The following is a 22024-nucleotide window of genomic DNA, read 5'->3' as shown; positions in this document are numbered from 1 at the left end:
ATATATTTATATAATAATTACATAGATTAGGGCAGATAAATGATATCATTAACTAATTTTATTTTCGTAGTTCAGGGAGAATAGCTTTAGTATTACAAATAACTTCATAAAACCCATTTAAATAATTGATATATAAGAAATAAATAAGAAAACACTAAAGAAAAATCAAACTATACTGCCTTATACATCTTTATTATCAATAAAAATTATAAATTAAAGTAGAAGTACCCCAAATCATTACATTCCTTTAGTGAAACCTGGGTTGGGTCTATACATGAAAAAAGTAAGATGGTTTCATATCATTCAATAGCTGCACAATAGTAATTTGCAGAAAAATACAGTTCATGAATTTTTTTTATATTTGATATTTCAACAACAAAAAAAAAATCAAATCACATATCATATCACTATATAAATCAATTTACATAATATAAAACATACAATATATTATAATGATACATAAAGTTAAACTTGACAGGACAGCTCATAATGGCATAATGAGCAAGTAAATAAGATTAAATATTTCACAATAAACAAAGATATATTTACAAATCAATTTTCAAAAATTAAACATTATATTTTAAAATGTGGTGCTTATTTAAACATCGCACACACATATCACACTTCATCACTCATACTTTGATTTATGTAATGATTTGAATAACAAAATAATTATTGCACGATACCAATGACATTAAATTATAACAATCATGTTTTAGCAAACTATTGCTTACTAATACATCGGAATGTAACATTTATAAAACTAAAAGTAATTAATGATAGGTGTCTAATTAAAATCTCCAGCCATGTATACAGTTAAAAAATCTTAAACATATTTCATTTCTTTGAGATCATCAATAAATAAATTAGTTAACATGAAAACTAAACAACAATAAACTTGAGTTAATTCAAGGACAATAATATACATATTAATCTACATATACACAAACACATGTGTATATATATCTCCAGATATGCCACAAATATACATACACATACATGCAAAATACTCTATGCATCTTTACACATACCTTCAATATATATAGTATATGCATAAATGTTAAACATTTATGATTATATATAGTATATTCATAAATGTTATACATTTATGATTATATATATACATATCATAAAAATATAAACAGCAAGAAAAAGTTTATATACATAAAAACGGATATATAAAACACACCCATAAGCAGTAAATTTACATTCAATAAATAATAATATAAAATTTGACTTTTATAAATAATATTAAAATTAAAAAACACAAAATATTAGGATAACTTAAAATAAGGTTAGGTGTATCAACAACTTTTTAAAGGCAAATTTGTACACTTATTACATACTAACAGCAAATAAGATAATTATAAAAAAAAAAGACTAAAAAGCTTACTTTCAACTCAAGATACAAGTCAGTCTCTGGAAACAAAAAGATACTAGTAAATAAATTACACCAGCATTAAGCTTTAATAAGCATAAAATTATATTATTGATTCAATGAAATAACAATCAGTAAAAGTTAGCTTTGACCAGCAAAACAATGGATACATCAATATTCAGCTCACTGTCTGTTTCGTTCTCTAATAGATATAAAAGTTATGCACAAGTTTTTGTAAGTAATGGTTGATAAAGAAAAATGTTCATAAATACTTTCAAGGTAAATTTAAATGGGTGTTCTGCAAGTGATATAAATTACAATAAAATAAATTAATAATAAATTTATACTTTAAAAGATTTAATAATGGAATTTAACGGAAATTGTCAGAATATAAAAAAATAAAAACAATTAAAATTTAATACGAAATACAACAGTTAATTTCTTGAAAGATAGTTATAATAAACTTTGTGCAAAATTATAAATATCCAACTTCTAAAACCTTAAAAATTACTAATAAAATATTAATATTTTAATAACCCAATATAGTTGTTACATATAATTTAGTATTTACAATGGTAAACTGTCACTGTCAGGTCATATAAAAATTCAAATAACCATAAGTATAAATGAGGATATTGAAATAACATTTAAACAAAGTAAAATTACATTTTTCCATTATAAATAACTGTATTTAAGTTGAAAGATTTACTTAGTCTGGTCGAGTATATAAGTGTTATATTTATTTAGATTTTAAACTGTCTACTTTTCATGCTAATATTTTTTTTTTTATTTTGTAATCTTATTTACTTAATTTATAATGATAGCTCTTAAAGTATTTTAATCTGTCACTTTTTATTATTTACTTATTAAAAGTAAAATTTATTAAGTATTATGTTGATACTAACAAATTATTCATAAGAAAAAGATTGAGCTTGTAAGTTTGCTCACAAAACACCCAAATAGTTACTGTTGATGAATTTAAGTATAATATCTCTTAATAGACAATCTAAAGAAATATAACTTGTTAACTAATAAATTTAGTGGTTCCCCTTAAAGGAGAGCTATTTCAAAATTCCGAAAATTAGGTTAAAGATTTAGGCATGAAACAAATACAATTTTTAAACTAAAGTAATAGTTTAATAAAATAGTGAATTTGTAATACCTATAGTCAACCAATACTAATTTTAATCATAAAATAAGAATTTATATGAAAGATGAAAATTAGCAACAAAAAAATTTATTTATAATAGAAACAAAAGCATAATTCCTCCCAAATGGAAATATTAAATATCAACATTTTACTATCGATGCTAGTATCTTCATCTTTGTTTTGATAAATTCAATTAATTGAAATGCTAGATTGTTACATTTCATATAAAATTCATTATAGACAGTGATATAAGAAAGATTTTTAAAAATGTATTCCTTTGTATGTATGTAAATATTGATATAAGAATACATCAATATGGGCAAGTAAATCACCATAAGGTTATCTCTTGATATTATGGCTTATTAATTTCAAGTTTATAATAATGCCTATCATAAATTTTAAAAAAATTTAACTTAGTAAATGTTTTCTATAAGCATTTCCACTTTATTTATTAAATTACATAAATATTTGACTTAAATTTAGAAAAAAAAATAGTTTTAATACTCTTTGGGATGTATGAAAAATGTTTTTTAAGGTGACTTTAATCATACAAATTTTAGTGAACTGAAATTAAATAGGAAAAAAGGTAGCAATCATATGAATAATTATGCAAAAGAAATTCAAAATTTTTAACATAAGTAAAAATTGAATCCATGAAATAATTGTTGACTCACACAAACTTCAATAATCAACTGTTTTTTTTTTTTTTCTACAGGTATTTATTATTAAATGGTACTTCAAATACTTATTTATTTAAGTAAGGTATAATAAGTATTTCATAAATGTTTATAAAATTTATATGGTCCAATTATTTAAAATATAAAAAAATAAATAAATAAAACAGAAAAAATATAAGAATTATCAATTTAATTGTTCAGCAATGAAGGTGCTTTTTCATAAATATTTACAGATTAGGAGACTATCTTATCCATAAAGATCAGTTTTTAAATGATAAAAAGAATTTTTTCCCCAAAATTTTTAAAACAAAAAGCTTTTCACTTTTCATTTTCATTACCGTTTATACATTAAATAGTGTATTCAGGAATAAAATGTCAAATTTATATGAAAATTTTAACTAATTGTTGGAAACTATAGAATTATTGGAAATTATGCCAGCATAAGATAAAAATAATAATTGAGTAATACCAATATTAACAAGTAAAGTCTCTATCCATATAAACTATCAACAAAAAATGTAACATATTATTATTATTATAATCCAAAATAAGTAAGAAGTATAATAAATACATAATATCTATTGTAGACAAATGAGTGTATATACATGTAAATCAATGATGTATATAAATCAGTAAATCAATAACAAAATTCATCATGAAGAAACCACCTTAGCAAAGATAATCTAAACCAAGAATATTGCAATTCTAATAGTATTTATAATTCAAAATTTTTGAGTGAATTAATGCTTCCTTGTCACACCTCCATATGGTAGAAAATAAAAACAATCATTTATAAAATAATGTTAGTAATTTACTGTTTCATATGATCCTTTTTAACTTTTCGAGAGTTAATTAAATTTTTATTTGTAGATTTATTCTTAGCTTTGCTTACAGTTGGGTATACATAATCATTGTCCTGTTTATTTTGGGGTAATATTTCCTCCTTTACCGCAGTTGGTGAATCTTTTTCTTCAGCTATACGCGGCAAAGGCTGAGATGTTGCTAAACCAATAAAATCAGTATCACTATCTTCTTGTATCTGCTCTTCTACTCGTCTTTCTTTATCTTTTCGTACAGGATGTTCAGGAGGCTTAGATTTTATAGTATCTTTATCAACTGCAAGTTTTTGAACAGGTGGGGATTTAGAAGTAATGGTAACTCTAGGAAGAGATGAAATAGTGACTTTTAAAGCTGGATCACAAAGTGGCGAAATAGTTGTTGAGCATGACTTAGACTTATTTTCAGCACTACGTGGATGAAGTCTATCAGGAGACAAAGCTCTCCGTAATAGTGGTGAACCAGGTTCTGCACTTTTGGGTCTATTAAAGCTTTTTTTGGTGGCATTACTGCCAGTATTTCCAGGACTGTATGATTGAGTTGTATTAGAACTTCCAGGTTGATGGCCAGGTGGAAATGCTAATGGACTCGGAGAACGAGTGGGTGATGACGGAACTGGAGATGGGGAAGGAGTTCTAGCTAAAGGAGAAAGTGGAATATGACCAACAGACTTACGTCTACTTGGAGAATGAATAGTTTTTGCAGCTGAGTGTAATTTATGTTTTAAGCCATGTAATGTAGATGGTCTCTGGAAATGAGGAGCAGGTACAGCAGGACTACCACCATTTGATGAACTTGATGAACTAGTAGACGTATCAACAGATCTTGCAACACTATCAGATGGACTCATTAACAATTTTGGAGTTGAGGGTGATCGTGTAACAGAATCAGAATGGCTTGATAATGATCTGGTAAATGACTGAAAACTTCTGCTGGGAGTTACAAGTGATGGTGAAGAAGCAGCTATCTATAAAAAAGAAAAATATTATAAATTATACGAAGTACATGAACAATTAAAATCCACTAATATCAAAAATTTCAGTTAAATGTACATTTATATTGCTATAATTACAATATTTTTTATTTATTCAGGGACTAATCTCTTTAGAATAATACTTTAGGCATCAAAAATAGGCTTTAGAGCCTTAGAGTAACATATAAAATTAAAAAAATTAAAATATTACTAAAATAATGAATTAGGAAAGAAAAAAAATTGAATAAAAATAATTAAAACAATATGTAAAATAAAACCATACCATAAATCATTAGGTTAACTTCTAAAACATAAAATGAAAAAGGATCCTACAAATGAACTAAAAGTAATTAACAAAAAGGAACAATGTTTGTTTATATATATATGTATATATACTGGTACTGGTATGTGGTGGGGGGAACAAATCCAGCAAGTGGGCCAAGTGGTCCTTTTTGCCAACCCCTAGCGGCTACCTGAGTTGCTGCTGCATACTAACCAAGGTGGGAATGTCAAGATTCATTCTTCAGGACCGCCGAAAAATGTATGTTAACTGACCCAGGTGGGAAACGAATCCACAATGTTCTGAACCGAGCGCACTGGGACCTGTGTCCCAACCCGCATGGCTGTCACATCCCTAATATTTGCAGTTGTTATTCTTCGCGCATTGGGTGGACAGTAGGTGGTTAAAGAAACGGGATTCAAAGGTTGGATGGGTAATAGAGCAATTAATAAAGGAGGGAATGGAATCCATAGAGAATGAGTTATAAAAAATCTGTCAAAGGCAGTGGTTCAATGGGTAGTTACATATAAATATGAAGGTCGTGAAGGGGTGTTACAGGAATGTACTAGGAATTTGTATAAAAGGAGATTGGAGACGTATGAAGGATAAATTTAAGGATATAAATTATGTTATATTTTACAATGTGAATGTGTAGACCAAAAGTTTTTAACTCGTTGAGGTCTGTGGGACCACTTAACCCGGAAATGAACCATTAGATCACACCCTCTTTCAACTTGGGGCAAAGGGAGTCCCCTTCCACAAATTTTTAAAGTGTTCTTACACCTAAAAGAGCATTTTGATGCACTTTCATAGTGTTCATAGTACACTTGTTAAAACCATTGAACTAATACTCAAACATCAGGAAAAGTAAACACTTTTAACAATAAGTCCTCACAAAATATGTGTTGCCAGACTCTTCTGTGGACCAGGAAAGCAGTTTTGGATTTAGAAAGGTTCACCAGAGAGATGGGCGAGTTGAACCATTATATTAAGGGAGGTAACCAAATTATAGCTCGAATAGAAGCAAAGGTAGAGGACGATTTATTGAACAAAGGAGATGCGGGCTCATTGAAGGCATATATAGGATAAAGAGGAGCATCCTGAACCAAATACAGGGAGATAAAGAAATCAAATGGCCCATAGTCAAAGAGGGATTGAAGAATGCTTTCGGAGGCGGAAGATGGACCACAGAAGAAGACATCCTCCAACTGTTAAGAGAGGTGAGAACACAGTCCACAAGATGTGAAAAGAGCCTGAAGACTGTTACTGGTACCTTGAATTATTACCAATGGTTCGTAACAGAGATGGCAGAGTAGCTGGTACCTTTTAATAACTTATTAAAGAAGGGGAGGAAAATTATTGTGATACCAGTAATGGAGGAGAATATTCGGGATTGCTTGGAGCAGCTGCAATGGGAACCTGTGCTCGTGTTCCCCAATTTTCAGGGGCAGTATTATCTGAAGAGCGTGAAGAGGGCGAGCGGCCTGTGGCTTATGGGAGCAGGCGTCTCACAGACACAGAAACTAGGTACACCACTTTGGAAAGAGAACTGTTGGGAACAGTGTGGGACGTCGACCATTTCAGACGTTTTCAGGAGACGAGTTCACGTTCATACCGACCACAGACCCCTGCAATGGGTCGGGAAATTGAAAAAGTCCTCAGCACAGGTTACAAGGTGGAAATAGTTGTTGAGCCAATACAATCTGGACATAGTATACAAACCAGGAAAAGAAAATATAATAGCTGATTGGTTGTCAAGGGCTATAATGGTGAACGCCATAGAAAAAGACAAAGGGGAACCATCTAGGAGTATGTGGCAGTTTCTGCGAGAATGAACACCGGAAGTGGAAGAAGAACAAGATATCCCAGAAGATACCGACCAAGAAGAATCATCCACGGGAGGACTAGCTAGATGAAAGACCAACGGACATGGCAGAAATTGATAAGATTGTCAATGACAAGATGAGACAGATCATATGGAAAGCCAGGACATCCGGCCCGATAAAGGTTAAACATACCAGGTATGGGAGGAGTGAGATTTCAACCATCTGGTCACAACCAGGGGCTAGAGAAGAACAATCTGTGCAACCCTTCAAAATGCATCAAGGCCTGGGAAGAATCACCATCTTTACATCGGGAATGCTGTAATTTGAGAAAAAGTTAAAATTATGGCAATCGGAGCAAATTGGGATAGATCGGTCATTTGTCCAATGTAAACTAATGGTGGATACGGTGTGGGACGCCGAGAGTCAGAAGGAGGTGACGCTCACGTACCACCAAGAAAAACAAATCATCGGGGCTGAGTGAAACTCTTCAGGCGTTACTTTTGGTGGGGGATGAAAAGGAAGATAAAGGAGATAATCGGGCATTGCAGGATCTGTCTAAGCACCAAATACAATAGAAACCAACTAAAAGCAAGGCAAGAGGAAACTCCCACCTCTGATATACCACTGAGCGATCTAAAGGTAGACTTTTTCATTTGGAGAGGATACAGGTTGATAACTGTTATAGATCTGTTCAGCAAGGGAGCAGTGGCATATCAAGTTCTGGACAGATCAGCAGAGGCTGTACAGGAAGTGCTTAGGACTTGGTTTAAATTTTATGGTGTTCCAGATCACATTGCATCAGATGAAGGAAGGGAATTCAATAATGCCAGCACTAGGGCAGATATGAAAGCACTGGACATGGTGTGGCATCTCACCAGGCCTGGGCATCCAAAGAGCAGGGGAGGCATAGAACGGCTTCATAGCACACTCAGTGACCATCTGAAGGTATATCAGATAGAGAAGGGCTTAGAGCTGGACGTTCCAATGGGAAAAGCAATTGCTGTTTATAACCACTCTATTCATTCAGTAACAGGATCTTCACCGCTCAAAATTCTTCATCTGCATAAAATAACGCATTGACTCCTTTCGCATTGAACAAAGAACACTGCAGAAATCACATCATCTATCATTATATTGAAGGGTATCGGGCTCAACAGTGAACCCTGCAGTATACCATTTTGGGTTAGTTGAAAAGATGAGGTTTCGTCCTGATGAATCTTTGCGCAAGGAACGACTTAAGTAAGGCAAACAGTTGACCTCTCAGTCCCAGGTTGTAAAGTTTCTGCACCAGCAACTTCCAAATAATACTGTCAAAAGCTGTCCAGAACTGGTCCGTGGTGCTTCTGTTTTTTCTAAATCCTGTCTGTTCAGTAGACAAGAGGCTATAATCGGTCTAGGTACTTTTGGAGGTGCCCCAGCACCAACCACTCATATATCTTTGAAAAGAAACTCGTAAGTGCAATTGGCCGGTAACTTGATGGGTCATCTGCAGGTTTGCTTTTCTTAAGAATAGGTACGATTAGTAAAAAGTTTCATAAGTGTAGTAGAATTCGATTTTTGGACTTCATTGTTTATAGTATTTTTAAATTAAATTAGTTTTTAAGTGTAGCAGGAGTTCATCTCTTCTTGGAGCAACATAAGTTGTGGGTATAAATTGATGGGCTGTGGAATTTAAACATGTCAGATTGTTTATTGTTGTATCTTTTTCCTCCATGCTGCTAAGAATAGAATTGTATCCTAAATTATAATTTAGACAATTTTTGTATTGAGGCCAATTTGCAGCTTTATAAGGATATTTAGCTGTGAGAGGTTGTAATGTTGTTTTTAATTTAATACAAAATAAAACTGGGTTGTGATATGAACTTAAGGTAGGAAGAAATAAGCTTAAAGAGTAAAATGATTTTGTCAATATGATATTTATCAAGCATACCTGGCTTAGAATGGCCATTAGTAGGAAAGGAAGTAGGATTGTCTGGAAAAAGTACTTAGAGTTTTAAAAGTGTAGCAATATTTAAAAGTAGTTTACTATTATAATAATTATAATATTGAGTTTGTATTTACTACTATTTAGGTTACCCATCATAATTAATCATTCATTTAGGTTTGAAAATGTTTTTATGTCATGGTAATTAAGCGAATTTAAACTTCTAAGGCTTGAAAAGTGCACTTTCGGTGTATGTTTACTAAGTCTTAGTGTTGCATTTCTTCGTAATGTATGTACTCTTTGGGATTGGCTGTGTTGGCCACTGCAGTTCATACTTGTTTTCTTTATTTCCATTGAGACATTAGTAGATGTGTAATGGTGAAGAATTGGTGATGGCGGCACATGCGCAGAAGATAGTGGGCAGAGCGGATGAGATAAGTCATATGTTTTAATTGATGTGGAGTCTGGTGTGCAGTTGGTTTTCTGTGAGCTGAGGTTAGATAAAAAACTGTGAATTTGGAAGTAATCTTCCTCTCTCTCTCTGCTAAGATCAGCTGAGTGTAAGGACATACGTGACATTGTTCACTTTTGGTCAAGTGTAAACTATTTTGTGTATTTTACTTTTAGGCAATATCATAGGTTAGAAATAGATACATATATATTATAATAGTCTAGATATAGTTAATATTGTTCTTTTTTAGTTTGCAATTTGATACTAAGAGACTAAGTTAAACTGTATTTAAATAAATATGTATTTTTGGGTGTTGCGGATATGTGAGTTGAAATAATATTAATTAACCTTACAATTTAAGAATATTACAGATGCAAAGAGTTCCCGAATGTTTCATACTTTTAGATTTTTTGTGACAATTGATAGAAATTTGGTTACAAGCTTGACAGTTAAAGCATTGAATTACTTCTGTTTTATTCATGTATGATTCCCATGTGACTATAACATTTCCTACTGCTTTCATTTTTTTTATCAAATATTGTCTAAAGTAATCACACAGAAAGGTATTCTGACATGAGTTATTTCTTTTTCCTTTATCATTTGAGTTACTTTAAGAACTTATATTCCTTCCTTCCAAAGCTAAGTCATTTTTTATACACTCTTTCAAAATTTGGAGGTACTCCATTCATAATAATTGTTGGTTTAATTTCATTTTTAGAGATATAAGAATGATATTCGACCTTCCTCCAATAGTTGGGCTTATAATTTTATAAGTCTTTTGTGTTGTATATAATGAAAACAGTTCTATTTCTTCTATATTAAATATTTATTTAACCTTCTTTGTTTTCATTTATTGATTTTAAAAGTTGTCCATAATTAATGAATGATTTGTAGATAATTATAGGTGGAATTGGTCTTACTTGTGAACTATGCGCTAATTTATTCAATGATTCTTGATATTCTTCATCATCAGATAATATGGAAAAATCATTACTTATAGATATGCCACATTGATTCATTTTTCTCTTTTTGGTAAAAGCTGAAATTCCAAATTAAGCTGAATTTGGACCCCTGAAGGTTCAGTGCCTTAATTTAATTTGAAGTCAAGACTAATTGTTTATTAAAAACGAAAACAAAACAACTGCACTGAAATAAGAATAAAACAAATATTAGAGCACTAAACGTGCAAAATAAAGCTCTGAAAGATCCAAAGGTCAAGCAGATACTGCATCAAGTGGTGTTATGGAGAATTTATAGAACCTTTTATTTTTAACAGTTAGATAGGGTATGACTTCAGTTTATAGAAACTCAAGAGGTTTTAAACTTCAAGAGAAAGACTACCTCCACAAGGCCACCCCCAGCGGCACAACTTCCTAGCTCTGCCTCTCATTATCAACAGGTCAATAAAAAAGTATTCACCATCATTCTAAGCACTACAATCTTGGCTGCCGCAAGTTTTGCCTTCCACTCTTCTCTGTCCTAGATGGCCTGATTCCAAGAGTTCTAGTATCGGCACTCACTCCATCTATCCAATTCAACTTGGGCCCTCCCACTTATCTTTTTCCATCAGGGCCTATGTGGAGCAGCTTCTTATAGGGTTGAGGTGTCCTCCACCCATTCAATATGGCCCACCCATCAGAGTCTTGGTATCTGGATATATTTTACCACATCTGCCTCCTTATATAGGTAAGCTAGTTTCTAGTTATACCTGAATCTCCATTCATTATTCTCGTTCATTTTTCGAAGTACCTTCCTGTTGAAAACTAGTAGTTTTCTCTCAATAAAGGAAAATTAATAAAACAAATTTAGCTTTTCATTCTTTTGACCTTTATTTAAAACATTTTAATTGTTTAAATAGGACAATCATTAATCTGGAATATTTGATAACCTGAATACTTGTTGATCCTATATTAGTCAAATTATCAAGATTAAACCGTAATAAAATGTATCAATATTTTCAAAGAAACACATTTACAAATGGCCAAGTGGTGCAAGCTAAATGTTAGAATGAGTCTACTTTCATTAAAATCCATTTAGTTACAGAATTACCCTCATGCATCATGAGTTTTTAATCCAGTCAGTGCCGTTCTTTGGCGAAGACCATTTTACTACCGTATCAACCAATCATGTTTATCATAAACAGCAAGCTGAATGGTAGGATCAAAACAAAAGTTCCACTTTAATAGTGGAAACCAACATGGAATAATTTACTACTCTACATGTACTAGAAAGATATTTTTTCTTTCTCAAAGATCCAATTTTGTTTTTTGTTTTGTTTTTTTCACAAAAATAAAAAAATTGTAAAAGTAGTTGTACATACCTGCTGCATTTCTACACTGGCCCGTTTCGTGCTAATTTTTCTGAATAAAGAAGCTTTTTTTCTTCTATCACCAAGTTCTCTTTTTTGACGCCGCTGCTTTTGTAATGATCTGCAAAAGTCATTCATTATTACATCAAATTAGAATCTTCTTGATGTGCTAAGTTTATTTTTATTTTACAAAAGCCAGAGCTGCCCTAAACAATTCAATAAGAGTAAGCACAGTGAAGTAATTGAGCCCATATAGATTTATAATGCCAACTGAACCCATTAGCTATCTACAAGTTACTACCCTATTGTAACCATAGTAGTAATGTCAAGATTTAAAAATTGTACAAGTAAACATCAAAACAGTATATTTGTTTAAATAGTATTTGATGATTCTGATATAGTATACTGAGCATATAAACACTACATTCTTTACCTTCTAGCTAATTTGGACTGCCAAAGTTCTCTTCGACGTCCACCAGACTTTATTGATGTATTTTCTAAGGGTGTTGAACGTAATGTAACATGATCTGAGCCAGATAACAGAAGCTGTAAAACTTGTGTATGATATAAGCCTTGCACAGGCTCACCATTTATATGCGTTATCAAATCTCCGGGTCGTAAACCAGCTTCAAATGCTGGACTACCATTTTCAACAGCCTAAAAATAAAATTGAAATATCTAATTTGATGAAAGCAATAATAATAACTCAATGTTTAAAAGAATTAAACTACCTATAAATTCTGATTTCTATTTGTTTGGTTTTCCAAAAATACAAACCAAGACTAAAAGAATACATATTAATTATTAAATGGTGTCCCCCTTCAAAAAATACCCACTAATATCATGATTGAAAACTTTACAAAGCATTAAAATCATGAATGGAGTATATTTACAAACAGAAGAAATTGAACACATAACATACTGATATATAACTTCTACATATTCAGTGGTTTATAGTCTCCAACAAATTTAACAGAGTCCTTAACAACTGATTTATGCCTATGATGAGAAAATGGTTAATCGAAAAGTGGGTCCAAAAGTTTGTTATATTATGCTGTTGAAAAAGGGAATGATTCTGTGAACATGAAAGGTTTGTTTGAACAAATGTTTACAAAATTTCTTTCTAAATAAAATCAAAATTAAAAACTAAACTAAATTAAATGTCAGGACACAGCTATAAATTAAAAACTGAATAACATTAAAATTTAAATAATTTCAATTTAAACTTACATGAAAATTCAATTGAATTAAATAAAAATAGTAAAGAAATTAAGAAATTCAATAAAAAAAATTAGAGACCACAACTATAAATACAAAATGAGAATTGAATCTGGTCATTAATATAAACATTTAAGTTATTAAAATACAATGAGTGAAATAAATTTAAATTTACAAGAACGGAAAATGATTAACAATTACTTCTAAACTGAAAGAATATATGGAGTTTACAGTTACAAAATTTCATCAAAAAGTAATTTAAATATCACTTCTTTTGGTTGTAAATATTTTGCCAAACAAATGATCATAACTAAGCAATTAATCTTAGGGGATTTTTATCCCAGAATATAACTATTTTTTTTTCATTTCCTTTCATTTACCTACAACATAAGATTTATTTGAATTGTGCTTCGAATAAACACAAACATAATATCAAAACAGGAAACAAAATATGATTTTGCTTCATGATAATCCACCATCACATAAGTTAAACTGGTCAAGGAAACAATTGAGGTGTTTCATTGAGAAATAGTTCTTGACCAAAATTCTCTCAATCACTTTAAATTCTTAGTACATGATCACATATATCAATGTCCACTAAAACAAATCAAAATCCTATTATCATTGCTATCTCCCCCATTGTTATCAATTAATTGAGCTCAAGCAATGATTAGAAAAAAAATAATTCAATCATTATGTAAGTAGGAAAAATAATTAAACTATAAGTCCCTAGAAAAACTATTTGACATAAATTATTTAAACAGCTAATCTATCAACCAGTAACAATCACTTTATTAGAAATTCAATAGCAACATTAGCTGACACTGCAGCATCTAAATTTTGGTTTATAATCATGATAAAAATGTTGTCATGTTACTGTTATCAGAGTGATTTAACTTAATAATATAGTAAAAAAAAAAATTAAATGTTCAAACCAACAATTGAAACTAGGTATCAACAAATTTCTGAACAAAGTACTACTTACCATCACAAGATGATGCATAGTGTAAAAATCTGTGTCACCAAAATAAACTCTTATAGTATGCACAGTGAATCCAAAACCAGATGGACCACGTCTTATAATCACTGGAGGTTTCAAACTTGTCACAAGAGGAGAAAGTTCTCTACATGGAGAATTATCTCTTGAGCTTGCAGTACTAGATCCTCCAGGAGATTCCATTTGAGGTATTTCATCTGAAATTAAAGTGAATATCCCATAAATATTAAACTCTACAATGATATATATAATTTATGTTCCATTATCATTAAGTTGAAATAATCAGAAATTACCATAAAAGAAACATGAAATACTGATATCACACATGACTTCATTTCTACAAATATAAAGTGTTAACAGTTTACGATTAAAATATTATTAATACTATAAATCCCAAGTAAAAAGCTAAGTTCAGAGAAAATAAAAAATACAGTTAATTAGTTCAGATTTATATAATTAGAAGTATGTTTATAATAACATACAAAACTTTTAACTTTTTTAAGGTAACTGTTTTTTGTTTTGCAGTAAAAAAAAAAAAAAAACATAGATTTAAATATTATAGAGTATATGTGAAAAGAATAATTTATTTAGTAATATTTTAATTTAAAAATCACACTAACAGCCTTTACTTCGTTTTTCCCTCTTAATCCAAAGAATAATTATGTATTATTAATAATATTATAAATTCCAGGTAAAATTAGAACCTTTTGATATTTCCACTATTTTATTTCAAACTCCCTGATGACATTTGGATAAACTTAATAACTAAATATAATTAGTAAGCACTCAAGATGCACACAAAGTCACGAAACAAATTGACGGCACTAGCAGTTCGCTAGGATATAGCTTGTCGAAGTTATCACCTCGGTAGCTTTAATAGAAATGAACTAATTTTCGGGCCATGCACCCGCTTATATAGGCAAAAGGAAGGAATGATCTAGAATTGCTTAGTGTAGAACAATTGAGAAGCAATAATCTTTTGTTGCGTCACCAGTGAGGTGGCAAGCATCAAAGCCTTTGATGTTTCCCGCCTCACTCTTTGATGATCGCTGCCACCCGGCTTGCTTGCTAACTTGAGTATGAGTATGAGTAAGTAGTACAATATATTTTTTTAAATTGGGTTTTTCAAAATGTTTCGCGGCCCGGGGATTGCCCACATATGACCTAACATTACTGTACTAGTTTTGCTATCTCAAACCTAGAAATTCAGAATATAAGACTCGTCAAACTACTTCAATATGGATAAGATGTAGCTTATATTAAATATTATTACATTGTACATTAATAGAAGAGCCATTTTCAGGAAAATAAAAACAATAGTGTGAAATCGATTATACAGTGTTTCAGGGTTAAGTGGCCAAACTGAAAATATGAACTAAGGACCTCAAAACAAGAAAATAATTTCCTTTGAAGGTATGTCCGCAAACACTTTGGTTAGGAGATATTCACACCTAAAAATTTTCATTGTTATGAATTACTTACGTTATATGAAATAATTAAACCCTATTTATTTGTTTTAACTACTTTATTAATTAAATGTAAACATTAAGATTCATATTAAATGTTGTTCAAAGTGAAGGTATGTCCGTAAATGCTTTGTTTAGGAGATGGATTAGATAAAATACTAATATGGTCTTTTATCCCTAACTCTATAAAAACTAATATGCCGATATGGTGTTTGTGTACGGTTTTTACAAAAGTAATGCTAATACTGCCCATCGTGAATATGCCAGGTGATTTCCGAATAGAGAATTAGCAAACAAGTCTTATCTTTAGCTCCACTTTTCAACGTGTTAAAGAAACTGGAACATTTGCAATGATACCAAGTGCTGATGATATTTTTACCCCTTTACGAAATGAAGAAAGGATTGTGACTATATTACAATAATTTGATGATAATCTGGCAGTATACGAAGAGCTGGAGCAGAATTGAATATTACGCCAACTACAGTATGGAGAACTCTCATTGCAGATGGACTTCACCCATATCATTATCAATGGGTACAAAATTTACTACCGCAAGATTTTTGGCAAAGAAGACATTTTTTAGATTGAAACTTAAATCAAGTTTAGCATAATCCACAATTTCCAGGAAACATTCTCTGGAAAGATGAGGTACCTTTACAAGAAGAGGTATCTTCAGGCAGAAAAATAATCACCTCCGGTCGCAGGAAAATCCCATGCAATTCGTGAGCATCATTTTCAGCACCAGTTTCAGTGCAATGAGTGGTTGGGGATAATTGACGATATTTTAATAGGTCCACATTTCTTGCCGCCTCGACTCAATGCGGGCACATTTCTGGAAGTTCTTAATAATGATTACTGTGATTTAGTTGAACATATTCCACTACAACTGAGAAGGGCCATGTGGCTTCAATTAGATGGTTGTCCTGCACATTATGGAAGAGGTCCATGACAGTGGCTAAATGTTAATTATTCCAATCAACGGATTGGCCGTGCAGGACCAGTGACTTGGTCTGCACGCTCTCCAGACCTGACACTAATGAATTTTTGTGTAAGGGGAGACATTAACACAAAAAGTCTATGCAAGGCCGGTCAATGATCTTAATTCCTTATGAAGAAGGGTAATTTAATTTTGTGAAACAATAACACATATCCAGTGCCTTTCTGCCACTACTGCTGTTGAAGAAAGATGCCGAGCCTGTCTTAATGCTCAAGGAAATCACTTTGAACAACATTTAATATGAATTTAATGTTTACGTTGGAACAAATAAATAAGTTTTATTTATACAAGGAGAAGATGGTTGGGTTTTATTTTGACTGCATCCCCAACCATCTTCTCCTCATATAAGTCATCCACGGTCAACTGTCTCTCATAATTAAGTTTTATTTATTTCATATAATGTAAATAGTTCATAACAATGAAAATCTTTAGGTGTGAATACAAAAACTGTTTGTTTTACTGTGGTGCTGTTTCAATAATAACAAGGCGAGAGACGTACTATCGCAAGTATAATTCCGTCTTCATCAGTTTCGCAAGGTCTGTGCAAGCTTTCGGATGTGTTTTTGATGTAAAAAAAATTTATTGCAAATTTTCATCCTGTAAGCAATTTTTTTTTAATAACTATTAAAATAGATAAAAATTTTGAATTGAGTGATAGTGAAGATGATTTTATTTTTTATGTGTTTAGTGACAAAAATAGTGATAGTCTGAGTGATTATCACACTTCAAGTGACGAATCTGACTATATTGGATATAAAAACGGAAAGCAGTTCCTTTCTCACCATCCAGTAGCTCTTCAAGTATTGAAATTTCTCAGGATGATGAGTGGGTGGATATTTTTAACATAGATGAGCCTCAAAATGAAATAAAATTTCATATTGTTTCTCAAAATATTGGACCAAATATTCCATCAACAGTTAACGAGTTACTGGTATGTCATACAAAAAAAAAAGTTTTGAGTTCAAGGGTTAAAAAACATGTATTTCTATCAAAACTCTGATTCAAAATTTTCCATGGTCCCAATACTTCCTCTTACTAAATATCTCATACATAGGTAAGTGAAAGTAAAGAGTAACCAAATAAATTTTGTAAAGAATTAAAAAATAAATTTTAACTAAATCTGAACCAATTATATTTTTAATTTCTTTGAATTCAACTTCTATTGATACTTACGTATTATACCATAGACCAAATATTCTGTTGCAGCAGGTAATAACCTGACAACATAAATTCATTTGTATTTAGGCGAATTCAGGTCCCAATCTCAAGTGAAAAAGATCTTCAGAGGTTTATCAATCTCTTAAGCAAGCAGAAGTCAACAGCTGTGATCTGGCAGTAATAACAATAGGGTAGCTTGTAGCCCACAACTAAAGAACATATGGTCGACGGGATAGTACATAAGTATCCTTCTATTGATATTACAATAAAAGTAACAAACATATTTAATTAAATATAAGTGAATCATAAAAGAAGTGATAAGGTGGGGATGACCAGGAATGTTATATGAAATAAAAGGTTTCAGGAGCAGATAATTTAATAAAATTTAAAAAAAACACTTATCTCTAATGAAAAGTTATTAGCTAATAGAGCTTTGACCAGGGCTGGAGAAAATTTATCTGAGATAACAGATGAATGAATTTCAGATAAAATTGTCAATTATTGGATGTACCGAAAAAAGATAACCAAGCATTATCAGAAAACAGCTAATGATTTTAATTTTACTGTCATATTTTTAAATACACTGAAAAACTATAAAATATGTTTATACTGATTTTCTTAAATTAGAGCATGTTACTATCCATTTTATTAACTTTTTTATTGGATAATTTTTCCCTCTTCCTTATCTCAAGAGCAGGAATGCTTCCCTCAATTGAAGCAAATTGATTGAATTAATAAACTAATCTGCACTAATAGTGATTATTACCTCTTCCAGGTGGAATCATTAGGGACAAACCAGAAGCGCTGAAACTTTTAATAACAGCTCTTGAGGGATGTTTAGTACCAGAAAATACAGGAGCAATAGCTACTCGAATAGGTCCTGAACCTTGAAGTGGATGGTCTCCAATTAGCTTTTTAGGTTTACTAGTCAAAGGTGAAGTATCACCAGCTCTGTGAAATCTATAAACAAAAATTTAAGTTAAGGACTATAGTTTAACCTAATCCTTAAATATATAAAACAAAAATTAATATGATGCTTTAATAATAATTTTTTAAAATCAAAACCACAGTCCTTAAAAGGACCTTTATAATTTCTCAAATTTAAATTAATCTCCATTGTTTACCCATTTAAACAATAAAGTAAGTGAGCATCAAAAGTGTGAAGAATGGTGAGCTTCAAACAATATATATATATTGTCAATACCTTCAATACTATTCGCCTGTTCAGGGAATAGTGTTCTGACAATACTGTCTACAACGTTTGATCTCGTTGGGTGTTGCATCGTGCAATTACAAAGTTTCTGAAGCGCTATTTTTTAAGGTCTACCCCATGGGTCTGCATCCACCTCATCACAGAGTTCTCTTCAGCACCGCCGTTTGCTTTCTTTAATGGCTTGTCGGAGGTTCCTTCTAGCTCTCCTGAACTCTTCTTGAAGCACTGAAAAGTCCGGTAGATGTCTCGCTCGCTGGTATCGTCTTCTTGCTTGGTTGCAACACCGGTGAAGATTGTCAATAGTATCTGTCCACCAGTACCCTGAGGAATGATGTTTCCCAGGCTTTGAACGGGTCATAGCTGCATCACAAGCCCCAGATATAAAAGGTCAGTATATGCGCCTTTTCCTTGGCTGACCCTTTTAATTCACACTCATCCTCTAGCATTAAAGTGAATGAAGCGTCATCAAAAGTTTTTGTATTCCAGCCATTAGTCCTCCATCGACAACTCTTCTTTCTTGTAGGCGTATGTAGTGTGATCAATATAGCCTGGTGATCACTGTTTGTATAAAATCTACAAACTTCCCAAGTAGCGATCCAATGCATGCGTCCACTGACAAACGTCAAATCAATGATTGATGATATTCCTGCTCTTGTAAACGTCGGATTTGTTCTGGTGTTCATAAGGATCATATCATTTAGTTGTGTGAAAGCTTCCAGGAGAACTTCACCTCGTCGATTTGTTATTCTACTTCCCCATTCCGTTGCCCATGCGTTGAAATCACCAGCTATGATAGTTGGATTATGGCAACTAGCCTCTATGACAATGCAATGCAACAAATTCGCAAAGTCTTCTATTTTGATGTTGGGATAGGTGTAGCAGCTAAAGATGTACACGTCATTGATCTTTGCCCATACAAAGCCGGAGTGCGCTGTAGTATTCACTTCCTGAATAGCTTGGGAATTACAGGCCCAAATAGCAGCTTTACCACTGGCATCGGATACCCACGAGTTGCCATCCAGATTTTTATATTATATATATGTGTGTGTGTGTGTGTGTGTCTGTGTGTGTATGTATGTATGTATGAATGTACAGAATAGAACTGTTACCAAGTAATTTAAAAAAAAAATGATTAGAATAGAATAGAAAATCAATTTCACTCTGGGACAAAGCCCCTTTAGGATAACTTACATGAAAAAATTATAAGTAAACAATATAACCAGAAATTTAAAATAAAAATAACTTAATTTATACACTGTCTACAATATAAATAAATAGAAAATCTCTGTGAGTGTGAGGTCAATCAGAAGTTGAGCTAATTAAATCTGAGGCTCCACTTATCCTGGTTAACTTACTATTAATATCTAAAAATAAAAAAAATCAAGCTAGCACGAAAACAATATTTCAAAATAGGTTTTAGAAAATATTAAATTAAAAATATTTTTAGAATGTTGTAACCCTTGAACATATAATAAATATTGATAGCTGCTAAATTAATGTAACTGTAAATAACTTGGGAAAAGATTTTGTATTTGGTTTTTTTTTAAAGAGGCAGCGAATGAAGATGGAAGATGGGAAAACTCAAGTTCAACATATAATTATAAGAAGAAATACGTACTATCAAAGTAACTAGTATCTTCCTCATTTTCTAGTTGAGGAACAAATTCAGCTTTTTGTCGAAGAAGAGAATTCCAGTCCATGCCAAGGAAATACGGATGTTCTTTAACTTCATGAGGGCCTCCAGTACCCAATCTATCCCGGGGATTCTGTTGAAGTAATGAGCTAATAATATCTTTAGCTTCTTCCTGAACAGGCCAATCATCATCATCAGGCCACTCAATGTCATCTGTCAACATAATAAAAAAACAATGTAATATTTGAACTTTGAAATATTTTTAACAATTTTTTACATTTCTTCATTGAATAGGTAATACCTTTTGTTTTTAGATCATTTACAAAACACATAAAAAATATATAATTACTAAAATAAATAAATAATTACTAGAATTACTTCTAGCACAACAGATCTCATGAATACAAAATGAAGATGGTCCTGGGGCATCAAAGAAAAAAAAACTCAAATAGTCATAAAACTATTTGATCCAGCCTACGTTTCTTAAGATATTCCAGTGAGATCTCATAAATAATTATTACTATTGTGAAATTAAAACTTCCTTTTTTTAATCTCTTAATTCACCTACAATTTTGAGCTGTACTCTATATTAAAGATGCTTTATCTGAAATACAACATTGACTAGTAAATATAAAAATATTTATATATATATTACACTAAAATATTTATTTCTTCATTCATGTCTATAACATCATACATAACTAGGACATGAATATACAATCATCATTATCATCATCATGGGTGCTACAACTCATTGCTGAGTCTTGGCATCCTCAATTAGTCTTGCCCATTGGTCTCTCTCTCCAGCACCTGCTAGTCCAAGAAGAGCTCTACTACTTGCGTCAACTCCATCCATCCAGTACAATCTAGGTCTTCCAACTTTTCTTTTTCTTTCAGGATGTGTCAGCATAATTTTGCTAGTTGGGCTACTCTCATCTATCCTGGCTACATGACCCATCCATTCCAGGCGCTATATTCTAATGAACCGGACTATGTTCGTATCATTATGTATGGCGCCCAGTTCAGCATTACTCCACCTCCAATCGTTACCTGAGGGCACTGGTCCATAAATGTGACGTAGTACTTTTCTTTCAAAGACCATCAGCTTACTTTCATCTCTTTTGGAGAAGTTCCATGTTTCTGCTCCATATATAAGGACAGGATGAATCAACATCTTGTACAGAGTCGCTTTTGATTTCCAGGAGATTAAGTGATTACTTAGATACCGCCAAATAATAACATTTAATTTCCGCCAAGATTCTCTTAGATAATTCTTCTGCATATTGTAGTCAGCATTTACTTGAGAGCCAAGATAAACAAATCGCTAGACCGTTTCGAATGTGCAGTCACCAATCAAGATCTGTGAATGTAGTTCATTTATGCCAGCAACCATATATTGGTTGTAAAAAGTAATTTGTAAAAAGTCCCATCTTCTGCGCAGACCGTTCGAGAGCCAGAAAAATACAATCAATAAAGTTGCAAAATGTCGCCTCAATATAGTTGTCTCATTGACTGATCCTCAAGAACCACACAAATA

General features: G+C 31.8%; 1 protein-coding gene across 1 annotated transcript in view; it reads right to left on the bottom strand.

Annotated features, from left to right (window-relative positions):
- Positions 1–171: 171 nt before the first annotated feature.
- The window catches only part of dop (microtubule-associated serine/threonine (MAST) protein kinase dop), a gene marked incomplete in the record, with an annotated part of 102490 nt that continues 80637 nt past the window's right edge, over positions 172–22024 (bottom strand). Inside the window, 5 exon segments of the mRNA XM_067051257.1 lie at positions 172–5009; positions 11817–11925; positions 12238–12461; positions 14008–14216; positions 18408–18601. Of these exon segments, the coding sequence (XP_066907358.1) occupies positions 4017–5009; positions 11817–11925; positions 12238–12461; positions 14008–14216; positions 18408–18601 (1729 nt within the window).

Source organism: Halyomorpha halys, unplaced genomic scaffold (genome assembly GCF_000696795.3).
Source record: "Halyomorpha halys isolate HHAL.00 unplaced genomic scaffold, Hhal_1.1 Scaffold467.1, whole genome shotgun sequence".
In the NCBI taxonomy this organism is placed as follows: domain Eukaryota; kingdom Metazoa; phylum Arthropoda; class Insecta; order Hemiptera; family Pentatomidae; genus Halyomorpha; species Halyomorpha halys.
Note: the sequence above shows the minus strand (reverse complement) of the source record. Positions and strands in the feature narration are given on the sequence as shown.